Consider the following 15,743-nt stretch of genomic DNA (forward strand, 5'->3'; position numbering starts at 1 on the left):
TTTTGTCTCTCCCTCATGTCACTTTTCCTTTCTTCTTCTTCTTTTCCTTCTTCTCCTTCTCTGTGTGTGTGCAGTTACTGGTGCTTGAACTCAGGCTCTCATGGTCTTGCTGGGCTCTTTTGTTCACAGTTGGTGTTCTATTACTTGAGCCACACCTCCACTTCTTGCTTTTTGCTGGCTTAATGGGATAAGAATCTCAAGGACTTTTCTTCCTGGGCTGGCTTTGAACCACAATCCTTAGATTTCAGCCTATACTGCATAGCTAGGATTAAAGATGTGAGCCACTAGCATTTGGCTCACTCATTTCCTTCCTTCCTTCCTTCCTTCCTTCTTTCCTTCCTTCCTTCCTTCCTTCCTTCCTTCCTTCCTTCCTTCCTTCCTTCCTTCCTTCCTCCCTTCCTCCCTTCCTTCCTCCCTTCTTCCCTTCCTCCCTTCCTCCCTTCCTCCCTTCCTCCCTTCCTCCCTTCCTCCCTTCCTCCCTTCCTCCCTTCCTCCCTTCCTCCTTTCCTCCCTTCCCCACTTCCTCCCCTTTCCTTTTCTTCTTCCTCCACCTTTTTAAGCACAAATTTAACTTCTTTTAAAAATTAAATTTTATTGATAAGGTGATGTACAGAGAGGGTATAGTTACATAATAAGGTAGTGAGTACATTTTTTGTCATATTTCTTACACCCTCCTTCATTTTTCTTTCCCTTCCCCAGTTCAGATAAGCATATATACAATATCCAGTGTACCAGAATCATATACAGTGACCACAGGGGGTACGTCAATGGAAATTCACCTAGTACATTAAACATAATGACAACAGTAAAATCCTCCCGTTTCCATCTCTTGGAGTTCATTTTGCTTAGCCTCATCTTATATAATCATATGTATGTAGCTGTTGAGCTATTGTGCTCTTGGCAGGTCTATCCTAGACCTTTTTTTTTTTCTTTTCAATTTTTATTATCAAACTGATGTACGGAGAGGTTACAGTTTCATACGTATCCTAGACCTTTTTATGTTTATTTAGTAATTGGTTTTAGAGACATGATGTGAAGTCACTGACCAAAACATGTAGAAATACCATTTGAAAAGAAGTTTGTTGCTTTACAGACATGATCTCTACTGTTCTCCCCTCCCCCTCCAACAGCCACATATCAGGGAGACCATGATTTAACAAATTTAACTTTAATAATAATAATTATTATTATATACTTATAAATGCAAGATTTAATACTTGTATTAAAAGTCTGTTTCCAGTCAATATTATTCAAAATGTGTAAGTTTTCTTTCCACATTTGTCTTTTCCTGATATCTTATTGCCAGATCTTCTTGTATCCTAAGAACTTTAGAGCAAGTATTTTATCTGTGAATGGGCATCGTCATTCATGTGGTTATGACACCTGTATCTCCATTATTTATTATCCAGGAAGCTGGTACAGTTGGTTGTCAAGTTTGCAGTAAATAAGTTTCTGCTAACCAGCCTCTCAGATATTCCTGGATTTCCTCATGTATCTAGAATTCTCTGCATACCTGATCTTTCCTTTCTTTTTATAAAGTGGATTATTCCCTCATTTGAAATTCATTCTACTTTCACCTCTTTTGTTCTACACCAGGCATGTAATCTTCTAGTCCTGGAAGGGCCTACTATTCTTGTGTTTGCAAGGCTGCATGTCACCCCTTTTCTCTTTCTCATGGTCACTTTTGCTTGCTTTTTCTTTGCTCTTAGAAGGCAAACAAGAAAGTGAATGCCCCTCTGCCTTTATTTAATTGTTTGTTATTTTTGCCAGTCCTGGGGCTTGCACTCAGGGTCTGGGCACTGTCTCCCAGCTTCTTTTATTCAAGGCTAACACTCTACCACTTGAGTCACAGAGTCACTTCTGGCTTTTTCTTTTTATATGGTACTGAGGAATCGAACCCAGGTCTTCATGCATGGTAGGCATCTGTTTTTATTTTAGATGTTCCTGTGTCATCTAACAATTGAGTAAGCAACATTAAAGTTAACACGGAAGGATATAAAGACTGAAGTAGACAGTCAGTTTATTTGAATTAGAGATTATTTCTAGTCCATCTCACTTTTGGAGCCTTTAGTTTTGTTTGTTTAACAGCTTTCCTGAGATGTAATTCATACATAGAGCTATCCACCTGTTTAATACATCCAAACACTGTTTTATTCCCTAAAAATTATCATTGCAATCAGTTTTTAAAACCATCTCATAATTCCCCAAAGAAACTCCCCACTTCTCAGCTGTCAGTCCCCAATCCCTTCCACTCCCAGCTGTAGGCAGCCACTGATGGGGTGACCCTATTGGCGTCTCCTGTGTATGTTATATAAATGGAAACCTGTTCTATGTGGTCCTTTGTGGCTGCTTTGTCATCTAGCATTATGTGTTTGGTTCATCCATAGTGTAGCATAGATCAGTATTTTGTTTCTTTTTAACAGTGTTAATGAACAGTGTTACATTTTATACCACATTGGGTTTTTTTTTTCATTAGTTAGTGGATACTTGGGTCTTTTCCACTCTAGCTGCTATGAGCATCCATTGAACAATTATTTGCTTTTAGATAAAATCGTTAATTGTTAAGTATTCATTGTTGAAAATTTTGAACAGTATAAAAGAATGAAAAGGATGCTGTACAATTCATGCCTAATTCCACCACTCAAAAATAAAGAGCTGGGGCTGGGGATATGGCCTAGTGGCAAGAGTGCTTGCCTCGTATGCACAAAGCCCTAGGTTCGGTTCCCCAGCACCACATATATACAAAATGGCCAGAAGGGGCGCCGTGGCTCAAGTGGCAGAGTGCTAGCCTTGAGCAAAAAGAAGCCAGGGACAGTGCTCAGGCCCTAGGACTGGCAAAAACAAACAAACAAACAAAAATAAAGAGCTGGGTATAGTGGCTCAACCCTGTAATCTCAGCAATTGGGAAGCTGAGGAAACAGGATCATGAGTTTGAAGACAGCCTGGGTTACATACGAAAACCTTGTCTCCAAAAGGAAAAAAAGATAACCTTCCCAAAGTTGATTAATCCTCATAGACCACAACCCCATCTTTAACCCTGTTGGGAACTGCACCCAAGAATCACACATGTGAAGCAAGCACCTTACTACTTAAGCTATGCCCCTAAGTCTTGTTTTTATTTTGTTTTTGAGGTCGTGTCTCACTAACTTCCCAGGCTGGCCTCAAACTTGTTATCTTCCTACCTCTACCTCTAGAGTAGTTAGGAGTATAAGCCTATTAATACTTCTATTGAAAAAAAACTTGTTTATTTATCATATTTAAGATTTATTTTTTCCATTTGAGCAGATTTTGTTGCCAGGTCTCAGCATACTGGCTAACTGCAATAGTCATAAATAATTTCTAAGTCAGTAGGTGGTAGTATAGTAGAATTATCAGCTGTCACACAGGCAGGGGAAAGGGTTTAGAAAAAAAAATCTCACAGAGCAGGGAACATGTCTATTATGAAATACACATGAGCTTTGGATGCTGGCCAGTAAATAAAACACTGACATTTCTAATAAGGTCATATTTGTTCTGTTGCAGGAAGCTAGCAGGATGTACGGTTTTTATCACAGGTGCCAGCCGTGGCATTGGCAAAGCTATTGCGTTGAAAGCAGCAAAGGATGGAGCAAATATTGTCATTGCTGCAAAGACCACGCAGTCCCACCCCAAACTCCCAGGCACAATCTATACTGCTGCTGAAGAAAGTAAGTATGGCAGGTAGCACTTCATGAGATGTCATTACACAGAGATAATTTGCTAGAGAGTTGAGGTCATGCTATTTGAAAGCTAACTTAAATTCTATTTCCAGAAGTATTTGTCTTGTCACTCGAGAGCAGTGGTTCTGACCATTTTCTCCTCTTGCATTTTAAAATCATATGAGAGATTCTGGTTCAAAAGCATGCCTCTGGCTTGGGGTGTCACTGACCTAGCATGAACAGGCTCTGAGTTCCATCCTTAGCTATGCAAGTCAAAACATTCATCACAGGGCTGGGAATGTGGCTTAGTGGCACAGAGCTTGCCTATTATGTGTGAAGCCCTGGGTTCGATTCCTTAGTACCACTTACACAGAAAAAACCAGAACTGGTGCTGTGACTCAAGTGGTAGAGCCTTGAGCAAAAGAAGCTCAGGGACAGTGCCCAGGCCCTGAGTTCAAGCCCAAGGACTGGCAAAATTAAAACAAAACAAAAAACAAAAAAAACCATCACCACCACTACAACAGCAGAAAACTATGTCTCAGGGGAGACAGTGGAATTGGAGGGGAAGAGTTTGAAGGGGGAATGGTGTGAGCATTTTAAAAAAGCTCTTTGTGTTAGTCTCTATACATTGCAAGTCATTGTTACCAGTTTTTGGTTGACTAATCTTTACCATGTACTTACCTTCAACTCATTGTGGCAGGTGCAGTGCCAATAGGAAGAGCGTAAAAATTCAACTTTGGTTGATATTACTAAGTTTGTGTGTGTGTGTGTGTGTGTGTGTGTGTGTGTGTGTGTGTTTGTGTGTGACAAGGTCTGGTGTATATGAGACTGGGTTTGAAACTGGCCTCAAATTTGTGATCCTTCTATCTCAGCCACCCAATGGCTGGGCTGGGCTTCTAGGGATGCACTACCATGCCTAGTGTTATTGCTCTTTTTGTTAGTCATATAAATAGCACGCACTGTAATGATGGCTGAGGAATGTACATGACATACTTATGAGTGAAACTATTTGGGGGATTCTTTTATTTTGTGCTGGTAGTAGGCCTTGAACTCAGAGCCTTGTACTCTTGCTTGACTTCCTTGCCCAAGGGGAGCACTCTACCACTTGAGCCACAGCTGTACTTCTTTTTTTTTCTTTTTTGTATATTTTTTATTTAAAAACCAATTATATTTCAATAAGACTTTTCTTTTCAACTAGTTGCTGATCATGTCTAATTGTTAGCCTACGTTTACTGCCTTGGATTGGAAAAAAAATAATGCCTGGGTTTAGGAAAGGAGTAGAAGGAGAAATTGAGAAATTGCTATGGAAAGAAGCATGCGGTTTGCTTAGAGTATAAAATACAATATATTTGTTTTAAATTAACTCTTTGGGCTACTCTGAACTTCACTTGCATGTCTGTTCATAGTGCTGACAACTCTACCAAATGCTTGTGCTGTCCAACATGGTAGCCACTGGCCTCATGTCACAGCTGTATTTCTGACTTTTTGATGGGTAACTGGAGATAAGAGTCTCATAGATTGGTCTGCCCAGGCTGGCTTCAAACCTCTATCCTCAGATCTCATCCTCCTGAGTAGCTAGAACGATAGGCAGAAACCACCAGCAGGTGCTGGGGATTATTTTAAAGTACAAACAAAACCAAAACAAGTAGTAGGTAAGCTGTCAAAACAGTCACAATAATTGACAATACATGATGGAGTAATAGCAGTTCTTTAAACTATTCTTTGTATTTTTGTCAAGTTTTTGTAAAGCTTAATTTTTTTGTTTCTCTGCTTCTTTTTTAAAATATATATATTTTTATTAGACTTGCAGAGAGGTTACAGTTTCATACATTAGGCATTGGATACATTTCTTGTACTGTTTGTTACCTCGTCCCTCATTCCCCCTCCCCCCTCCCCCCTTCCCTCCCCCCTCCCCCCATGAGTTGTTCAGTTGTTCAGTTCATTTTCACCAAACAGTTTGTAAATATTGCTTTTGTAGTTGTTTGTCTTTTTTTACCCTGTGTCTCTTGATTTTGGTATTCCCTTCCAATTTCCTGGTTCTAATACCAGTATACCCGGTTTCCAATGTACTCAGATAAGATACAGAGATAGTGTAGGAACAACCACAGGAAGATGATACAGGAATATCATCAATAATAGAGGCTACAGTTACATATGGCACATTGAAAGTAGTTACAACTGTGATATAACAATCGTTTCCATAACATGGAGTTCATTTCACTTAGCATTATCTTATGTGTTCATAAGGGTATAGCTATTGGGCTCCTGTGATCCTCTGCTGTGACTTGCCTAAACCTGTGCTAATTATTCCCTATAGGGAGACCATAGAGTCCATGTTTCTTTGGGTCTAGCTCACTTAGAATAACTTTTTCCAAGTCCTTCCATTTCCTTACTTACAAATGGGGCAATGTCATTCTTTCTGATAGAGGCATAAAATTCCATTGTGTATATGTACCACATTTTCCTGATCCACTCATCTACTGAGGGGCATCTGGGTTGGTTCCAGATTCTAGCTATAACAAATTGTGCTGCAATGAACATTGTTGTGCTGGTGGCTAGAGTGTGATTATGTTTGTGGTCTTTTGGATAGATACCCAAAAGTGGGGCTGCTGGGAGCTAAAACAATAGTCTGGAAGAAAGATAGCCTCTTTAACAAATGGTGCCGGCAAAACTGGTTCAACACATGCAACAAACTAAAACTAGATCCTTATATATCACCCTGCACCAAAATCAATTCCAATTCCAAATGGATCAAAGATCTCGAAATCAAAACAGACACCCTGAAAACACTGAAGGAAGGAGTAGGAGAAACACTTGGGCTCCTTGGCACAGGACGAACTTCCTTAACAAAGACCCAGAAAGGCTACAAATCAAAGAAAGGTTGGACAAATGGGACTGCATCAAACTGCAGAGCTTCTGCAGGGCAAAGGACATAGCTCACAGGATAAACAGAAAGCCCACAGATTGGGAGAAGATCTTTACTGGCCATTCAAAAGACAAAGGCCTCATATCTAAAATATATGCAGAACTAAAAAAACTACCTTCCTCCAAAACAAAACCGCAAAGAACCAATAGCCCCCTCATCAAGTGGGCTAGAGACTTAAAAAGAGACTTCTCTGATGAGGAAATGAGAATGGCCAAGAGACATATGAAAAAGTGCTCTACATCACTGGCCATAAAAGAAATGCAAATCAAAATGATATTGAGATTCCATCTCACCCCAGGAAGAATGTCCTGTATCAAGAAAACTAACAATAACAACTGTTGGAGGGGATGTGGCCAAAAGGGAACCCTACTTCATTGTTGGTGGGAATGTAAACTGGTTCAGCCACTCTGGCAAGCGGTATGGAGATTCCTCAGAAGGCTAAACATAGAACTCTCTGCTTCTTAATAGATTTTGAAAATACCTATCTTTTTCATTTTTCTTAGTAGAGTTGATCTAGCTGGTTGGAAGCTAGATATGGTTACTTTGTGGACAATAAGATGAAGTAGTTATGAGATCTATTTATTTGTCCTGGTTTTCTGAAAATAGCGCACATTTTGACTACTGAATCAGAATGCAAGGTATAATAATTGAATGCATCAATACCTATTTGTTTGTTTCCCCTTTGTAGTCGAAGCAGTTGGAGGAAAGGCCTTGCCATGTGTTGTTGATGTGAGGGATGAGCAACAAATCAACAATGCGGTGGAAAAAGCAGTCGAGAAATTTGGAGGTAGGAACATAATTCTGCAATAATTACCAGTGGGTGCCTGGAATTGGATAGTACTGAGCTCTAGATAAGCTTATTTTTCCTATAAAATTTAGTTTATAAATTAGATGTATGGTTAGCAGTAACTAATAATAAAACAGAGTAATGATAGTAATTTACTGTACTACTCAAAGTTACATGACAGCAGTCTCTTTCTTTCTTTTATAACCTGAAGTTTGAGGAATATGATTTATCTAAGCAAACTAGCATGAGAAGCTTGGATTTCCTTTTCCTTCCTCAGATTGTCACCTACAGAAGATCTGTTCCTACTGTAGATTTTAGCAACTTCAACCTAACTATAGTTTTCTTTATGTTGAGAATTTCCATCTTTTCTCCTAAAGGGAATACCATACTGATTGTCCGTGCCATCTCCAAATTGCTGGTATCACTACTTTGATCTTTAGGGCCATTATTAAGTAAAATAATGTGATACAGTGACAGCTGATGTGATAATCAAGACCACTTTTAAATGATGAATGAGGGGCTGGGGATATGGCCTAGTGGCAAGAGAGCTTGCCTCGTATACATGAGGCACTGGGTTCGATTCCCCAGTACCACATATACAGAAAACGGCCAGAAGTGGCGCTGTGGCTCAAGTGGCAGAGTGCTAGCCTTGAGCAAAAGGAAGCCAGGGACAGTGCTCAGGCCCTGAGTCCAAGGCCCAGGACTGGCCAAAAAAATAAAAATAAAACAAAAAAATGATGAATGAGAGGGTAGGGTATACAGTATAGAGACAATGCACAAAGGGATGGTTCAGGTCCTAAGTAGGATGGTAGGATGGAGTGGGATGGTAAGCTTCCATCACATTGCTCAGAATGATGTGTAATTTTAAACTAAGGAATAATTTAATTCTGTGATTTCCCATTTAGTAATTTCAGACTGTATTAGCAAGGAATAACTGAAACAGTAGGAAATAAAATTCTGAATGTGGAGCCGCCACTGAATAATTTTAATTTTTAGATTTGCTTTGACTTTTTGGATTTTTTCAGAGTCCTGGGAGTATAAACAGAAGCAAATAATTTACTCATCTCTTGACTTTTTTTTTCCTAATCATTAAAGCATTTTGGGTAATATAGCAAACCTAGCACCCAAAATAAAGTTAGGGCCTTAGAGAAATCTCATCCACTGGCCTCTCCCTGATGAATGTAAACATTATTTGGTGACTTCTATTTCTGGGATAAAATGTAGGTACCTCATTGGCATTCACAGTATTCTATAACCTGATATCAGCAGATTTCTTTCCCCCTTTGTTCCATCTTTTTAAAAAATCTCTACACAACTGCCTTGTTCCAAAGTAATTTACTTCTGTCTTCTTACTCTAAGAATTTCTCTTTTTCTCTTCCCCTTCCTGAGCCATATACAGTGAAGGGAGTGCTCCTTCCTCTACCTTGATCTTTCCAGAATTCTCCCTTCTCTGTCTTTCAAATCCTCCTCCATCTGCTTATATCTTATCTCCATCACAGAGCTTGTTCCTCACCATGCCAATTAATCTGAACCACATTTTCTTTCTTCTAAATACCTAAATCATTCCTTTGATCCTTATCTTGTACCACTTTAGATCTCAGCATTTCTTTAGTTCTCCCCCAGTTAGTTCATGAACTCTTCAGGAGGAGTGTCAAGATTGAGCTAAAGCTATATAAAGTATTTTATAAAGGTATCACAGGGCACTTATGCCTGTCCAAACTTTCCCAGACCATTACCATGGTCCCTCATCATGTTCCAGAGCATTGTGTATATATGTGAGAAACATGGCCAATGGAAAACATCATGCTTTATTGTTAGGGAACTTGTGTGTACAATCCCACTGCAGAGTGTTCTGGTGTAGTGGATTGAAACGCAGACATTTGACTCAAGTAGGGCCACTCCCTGTAAGTTTAAAATCTTACTCCTAGCTTGCAGAATTTCCCAAAGTAATGAAAGAATGGGAGAGAGTTTGCAAAATTGTCTTTTCTTATTGATAGAGCTATTAATATGACAGAAAGGAGAGGAAGTCACTCAAATGCAGAATCTTTTTTTTTTTTAATCAAAAATGACTTCAGGTAGTGAAAGTGGGCGATAGGATTGGGTCTGGGAACAAAAGGTCTCGTTCCCCTATATTATTAACACAGGTCCTTTTGATCCATTCAATCTACTGACCAGGTGTGAGTTTAGCACCCTCAGGTAATGAGAGCACATCATCTAATCTTGTTCTTTCAAGTTATGCATTATGTACTATATGATGAAACAGCCAAATACTATACCTGAATTTTAAAATGTGAAGTGCCTACAATTTTAATATTGGGCAGCAGAGAACGTAAAGAATCAACAAATTAATTTCTTCTGTTGCCACAGAAAACTGAAAGAACTAAATTGAATTTTCTCCTTTGTTGGAAAAATTAGAGCCCAGAAATCTCTCCCATCTTATTTTCTAATTCTGCTTGGACAGACAGATTTAATTCAAATGCATAAGTGATTTGGACTTTTTCTTTAACCTACTGTAACTTAGATCATCTTCCCTACCTGATATCATTCCTTCAGCATCCTCAACTTTACTTGTCATATGATCTGTTTTCCCAGTAGTAGGTAGAAGACACCAAAGGGAAATTTGGTTCTACTTCTCAAATACAGGTCCATGTCACTGATGTGGCAGTTATAACCATTGTAGAAATCTTGCTGAGAGGATATGCATCAAGTGAGAAGTATAGCTCAGTGGTGGTAGAACACTTGCCTAGCACTTGGAAGGCCCTGGGTTCTATCCCCAGCAGTACAAGAAAACAAAAAACCCAGGAAGATATGCTTTTGGGACTGCAAGTATATCTTGATGGTAAAGCACCTGCCCAACATGTATGACACCCCAAATTTGATCCTACACACTTAAAAAAAAAAGAAAAAGAAAGTGGATATAACTCACTATATAACTCAAACTGGCCTCCAACTTGGGATCCTCCTGCTTCAGCCTCCTAAATGCTGGGATTACAGTTATATCCCACCATACTTGGATTCTGTATTTTTGACAGAAAAAAAAAACCAAACTATTTTTCTCCTTGCTATTAAGAAAGGGCTTCCAAAACCCTCCTGTATTTTTGCTAAATTTGCAAATTGGCAGTGGACTTACGTCTGTTCAGGGGTCTTTTCTAAGGTTTCCTTTTCTTCCCTTAATGTCCATTTTATGTGTTTAAAATTTTCAGTGTTTCATTTTACTATTTCTGAGTGAGTGAGGTCTATTCAGTAGCTCAGTCTTTGCTCTCTTGTATGTGAGGTGGCTCTCATATTCATGATATTTCTTTTCTTTTTTGTTGTTATTGTTTGTGGGGCTTGAACCAGCCTGGGCACTGTCATGAACTCTTTTGCTCAAGGCCACTTTTGGGTTTTCTGGTGGTTAGTTAGAGGTAAGATTCTCACAGAATTTCCTGCCTGGGCAGGCTTTGAACTGTGATCATCAGATCTCAGTCTCCTGAGTAACTAGTATTACAGGGGTAAAACACTAGTGCCCAGCTCCTAAGTGATGTTCTTCATCTGTCTTTTTTCTTTTCCAGAGAAATCCAAGTCTTTATCATTTTGTTTAGTTGCATGCATGCATTTATTTATTTATTTATTTATTTATTTATTTATTTATTTATTTATTTTTTGGCCAGTCCTGGGCCTTGGACTCAGGGCCTGAGCACTGCCTGAGCACTGTCCCTGGCTTCTTCCAGCTCAAGGCTAGCACTCTGCCACTTGAGCCACAGCGCCGCTTCTGGCCGTTTTCTGTATATGTGGTGCTGGGGAATCGAACCTAGGGCCTCGTGTATCCAAGGCAGGCACTCTTGCCACTAGGCTATATCCCCAGCCCTGTTTAGTTGCTTTTAGTTCTACACTGTGGTTGCTGCTGTTATGGTCTAATAATTGGGAAGTCTAGAGTCTTTGAATTTTGCCTTTTAGAGATGGCGTTAACTTCATCTTGCTCATGCCTCTGCTGGACAATTGTCCTTTCACAGTTGATATTGCGCAGTTTATATTGTTTGGAATTGAAACTCAAGAGCTTTCTCTTTTCTCAATTCCCAAGACCAGAATGAGTCCTTCTCTTTAAGAAAGGAGAATGGGTGGGGAGGAAGACTAGTATATTTGGAAGGGACACAAGCTATGCTAGACAAGAATCTGACCTAGGTTTATGGAGACGGGGAGAAGAGACTAGGAGGTAAGAGAACAGCTCCATCTCTATAGGTTCTTATTTATTTTTATTTTTTTTTTGCCAGTCCTGGGGCTTGGACTCAGGGCCTGAGTGCGCAAGGCTAGCACTCTGCCACTTGAGCCACAGTGCCGCTTCTGGCCATTTTCTGTATATGTGGTGCTGGGGAATTGAACCCAGGGCCTCATGTATATGAGGCAAGCACTTTTGCCACTAGGCCATATCCCCAGCCCCTCTCTATAGGTTCTTAAGCGTCCTGCAGTTTCCCAAGGAGCTCTGAGAATTGGCTACATTCATTGTGCTAATAAAAATCATGTGGGTGTTATTTTGAACTGCATACTCATATATCCGTTGATATAGTCATCAGTCATTGTCTAAAAGAAGTATTTGTGAATCATCGGAGGGTTCCATGTTAGGGAGTCAATGCTGTGTGTGTGTGTGTGATAAAGCACTAAAATGAAATTGATTGCTTTGGAAACAGGAATTGACATTTTGGTGAACAATGCCAGTGCTATTAGCTTGACCAACACATTGGAAACACCTACGAAGAGAGTGGACTTGATGATGAGCGTCAACACCAGAGGCACCTACCTCACGTGAGTCACAAATGAGTTGTAGGAAAGAATGTCTGTTTTCTAAAGGAACTCACCCAGTGCACAGACGTGAACCAAGTTAGTAGGACAGTTCAAACTCTAATCAATAAAGTTTAATGATCTTATGATGCTAACTGTGGCTGAGAGTTTTCAATACACTCTGCAAGATAGAGCTTGTTGCCATGAAACTTGTACTTGACTAGGGATGAGTAATGTGGAAGGCCAGGCCTGCAGAGTGCAGGTGGAAAGGTTCTCTGTAATAAATCAAATGGCAGCTCCTGTTTACAGAGATAAATAAAATGAGCTCTTTGCTTTGGCTATGAAATATTATCTTATTGTATGCCATAAATTCAAGTTTGTTTCCCATTTATTTTCCTGTTTATTGGGGTTGGGTTTTTTTTGAGATGCAGTTTCACTGTTTTAATGAAAATCAGCTATGATATTGTGGATCTCTCCACACTTTGCCCCCATAAAAGTGAAGCACCTTTGGAAATGCAAAGCAATATGTACAAAAGCCCTGTAGTATTGGTTGTATTTGAGGTTAAGGTTGAAAACATGTTGGTGTTGGTAACAGGAGTGTTAGACATTTGAAAAGAAAACCACTGACTTGAAAGCAGAGTGGACTAGTGTTCAAGGTCCTAGATATCCTTGAATATGAAATGAGGTACAAAGTAATGATACTTTGTTCAACTCTAAGGTATTGTAAATTAATACTTAAAAATTTAAAAATATTGGGCTGGGAATATGGCTTAGTGGCAAGAGTGCTTGCCTTGTATACGTGAAGCCCTGGGTTCTATTCCTCACCACCACATATATAGAAAATGGCCAGAAGTGGCGCTGTGGCTCAAGTGGCAGAGTGGTAGCCTTGAGCAAAAAGAAGCCAGGGGGGCTGGGGAAATGGCCTAGTGGCAAGAGTGCTTGCCTCGTATACATGAGGCCCTGGGTTCGATTCCCCAGCACCACATATACAGAAAACGGCCAGAAGTGGCGCTGTGGCTCAAGTGGGAGAGTGCTAGCCTTGAGCAAAAAGAAGCCAGGGACAGTGCTCAAGCCCTGAGTTAAAGTCCCAGGACTGGCCAAAAAAAAAAAAAGAAGCCAGGGACAGTTCTCAGGCCCTGAGTCCAAGTGCCAGGACTGTTAAAAAAATAAATAAATAAAATAAAAAAATAAAAATACCGGACACAAGCCATTCTTTTATATGTTATATAGTTTTGAAAAATAAAATTATATATTGTTCCTGAAGGCATATTGCATTTTGTATTGGTGTCAGTGGAATCTGGGAATGTACTGGGAGTTATATTACAGAATTATGGTGCTAATATAAGTGCTATGCCCACTAATAACATGTGATGTTGATGATAGCACTTGTTTATTTCATGTTTAGTGTTTGTACTATCAGCACTGTTTCACATTATCTCATTTTAATCCTTCTAAATGACAGTAGGTGTTAATTACCTACATTCAGAAAGGAGAAAATTGAGAGCTAGAATGCAGTATGGTTTCCCCAAGATCCTACATAAAAGGAAAGAAAGAATCAGGATTTGAACTTATGGATGTCCAATGTAACTTTAAAAAGTAGACTGCCAGGCATTGGTGGCTCACATCTGTAATCCTAGCTCCTAGGAAAGCTGGATTTGAGAACTGCAGTTCAAGGCCAGTCTGGGCAGAAAAGTCTGTGAGACTCCATTTCCAATGGTCCAGCAAAAAAAGTGTACTAGAGGTATGAGAGGTATGAGTGAAAAAGCCCAGCTAGAGCACAAGACTCTGAGTTCAAGCCCCAGTACTGGCACACACATATGCACACAAAGTGAAGCAATTGTTAGATAACTATTAACATGATTTGTGTTTTCTTTCACTTTCAGATCTAAAGCATGTATTCCTTTTTTAAAAAAGAGCAAAATTGCTCATATCCTCAACCTCAGCCCACCCCTAAACTTAAATCCAATTTGGTTCAAACAGCACTGTGGTAAGTGGCAGGGTGAGGGGCTGGTTTGTCTGGTTATTTTGAATAAAATCAGTGTATTTATTATGTAAGCACAATCTGGACATAGTATTTAATATTGAGTTTTCTATGCCAAATCAGTAAGTAGCACTTTGGAAAGTAGTTTTTTTTTCCCCCCCTGTAGTAATGAGGATTGAATCTAGGGCCTTGAGCTTTCCAGGCAAATCTCTCCCAACCTCAGCCCTTTGGTTATATTTTATTTCTTTTTAAAAATTCTTTTTAGCTGGGCGCCAGTGCCACACGCCTGTAATCCTAGCTACCCCAAAGGCTGAGATCTGAGGATTGCAGTTTGAAGCTAGCCCAGGCAGGAAGTCCATGAGACTCTTACCTCCAGTTAACCACCAGAAAACTAGAAGTAGTCCTGTGGCTCAAGTTGTAGAGCACTAGCCTTGAGCTAAAGAACTTGGACAGCATCCAGGCCCAGAGTTCAAGCCCCACAACTAACCAGAAAAATTATTATCTTTCAGTAATTGTACAAAGGAGTTGTCACTTAACAAAGCAATTTATGCATACAACATATCTTGATCAGTGCCACCCCTTTCAGCATTGTTACCCATCTGTTCCTTCCCTATACCTTCTCTCACTCTTATTTATTTTTGCCAGTCCTAGGGCTTGAACTCAGGGCCTGAGCACTGTCCCTGGCTTCTTTTTTTTTTTTTCCTCAAGGCTAGGACTCTGCCACTTGAGCCACAGTGCCACTTCTGGGCCTTTTCTATATATGTGGTGCTGAAGATTCGAACCTAGGGGTTCATGTATAGGAGGCAAGCACTCTTGCCACTAGGCCATAATCCCAGGCCTCGCTCTTCTTAATTTTGTAGGATAAAAACTGGATTCTTGTCCACATTTCCCCACCCACCCACCCACCCCCTTCCCCGCTTCATTCATTTGCCTACTCCTTTCCAGTTTTACTTCCTGGAGTTTTATTTTGCTGAACTTTGGTTTTGGCTTTCTAAGGAATTATACTGTTTGATATCTCCTATGAATCTGCCATATTTTAATTAAGACATTGTAAACACTTGTATACTACCAATATATTTATTTATGAGTTCGAGAGCTAGATCTAGTTTCTACATATAAGGGGAAACATAGATCCTTACATATCATCGTGCATAAGCATCAACTAAAAATGGATTGACGACCTCACTGTAAAACCTGAAACCATGAAATGATTACAGGAAGGAGTAGGGGAAACATTAGGGCTCCTGGACATAGGTAGAAACTTTTGAATAAAGAAGCACAGCAAATCAAAGAAAGACTTGATAGGGGCTGGGGATATAGCCTAGTGGCAAGAGTGCCTGCCTCGGATACACGAGGCCCTAGGTTCGATTCCCCAGCACCACATATGCAGAAAACGGCCAGAAGCGGCGCTGTGGCTCAAGTGGCAGAGTGCTAGCCTTGAGCGGGAAGAAGCCAGGGACAGTGCTCAGGCCCTGAGTCCAAGGCCCAGGACTGGCCAAAAAAAAAAAATATATTTAAAAAAAAAAAAAAAAGAAAGACTTGATAAATGGGACTGCATCAAACTAAGAAGTTTCTACATGGCAAAGGAAGGACACAGCCAAAAAGACAGCCTTCAGA

General features: G+C 39.9%; 1 protein-coding gene and 1 long non-coding RNA gene across 3 annotated transcripts in view; both read left to right on the forward strand.

Moving 5' to 3' along the window:
* The window catches only part of Hsdl2 (hydroxysteroid dehydrogenase like 2), a 50,897-nt gene that overhangs the window by 8,329 nt on the left and 26,825 nt on the right, over nucleotides 1-15,743 (forward strand). Inside the window, exons 2-5 of one of the 2 annotated variants that reach the window (XM_048339240.1) lie at nucleotides 3,523-3,686; nucleotides 7,292-7,390; nucleotides 12,055-12,169; nucleotides 14,029-14,132. In XM_048339240.1, the coding sequence (XP_048195197.1) occupies nucleotides 3,523-3,686; nucleotides 7,292-7,390; nucleotides 12,055-12,169; nucleotides 14,029-14,132 (482 nt within the window). The remainder of the gene's footprint in view (nucleotides 1-3,522; nucleotides 3,687-7,291; nucleotides 7,391-12,054; nucleotides 12,170-14,028; nucleotides 14,133-15,743) is intronic. The other variant, XM_048339246.1, reaches the window with a different exon arrangement.
* Nucleotides 10,921-12,048, forward strand: LOC125346570. The gene is made up of 3 exons (XR_007209971.1): nucleotides 10,921-10,970; nucleotides 11,245-11,608; nucleotides 11,817-12,048. It is a non-coding gene; the product is annotated as an uncharacterized LOC125346570 (long non-coding RNA).

The sequence above is a fragment of the Perognathus longimembris genome, chromosome 1 (assembly GCF_023159225.1).
Source record: "Perognathus longimembris pacificus isolate PPM17 chromosome 1, ASM2315922v1, whole genome shotgun sequence".
NCBI classification, from domain to species: domain Eukaryota; kingdom Metazoa; phylum Chordata; class Mammalia; order Rodentia; family Heteromyidae; genus Perognathus; species Perognathus longimembris.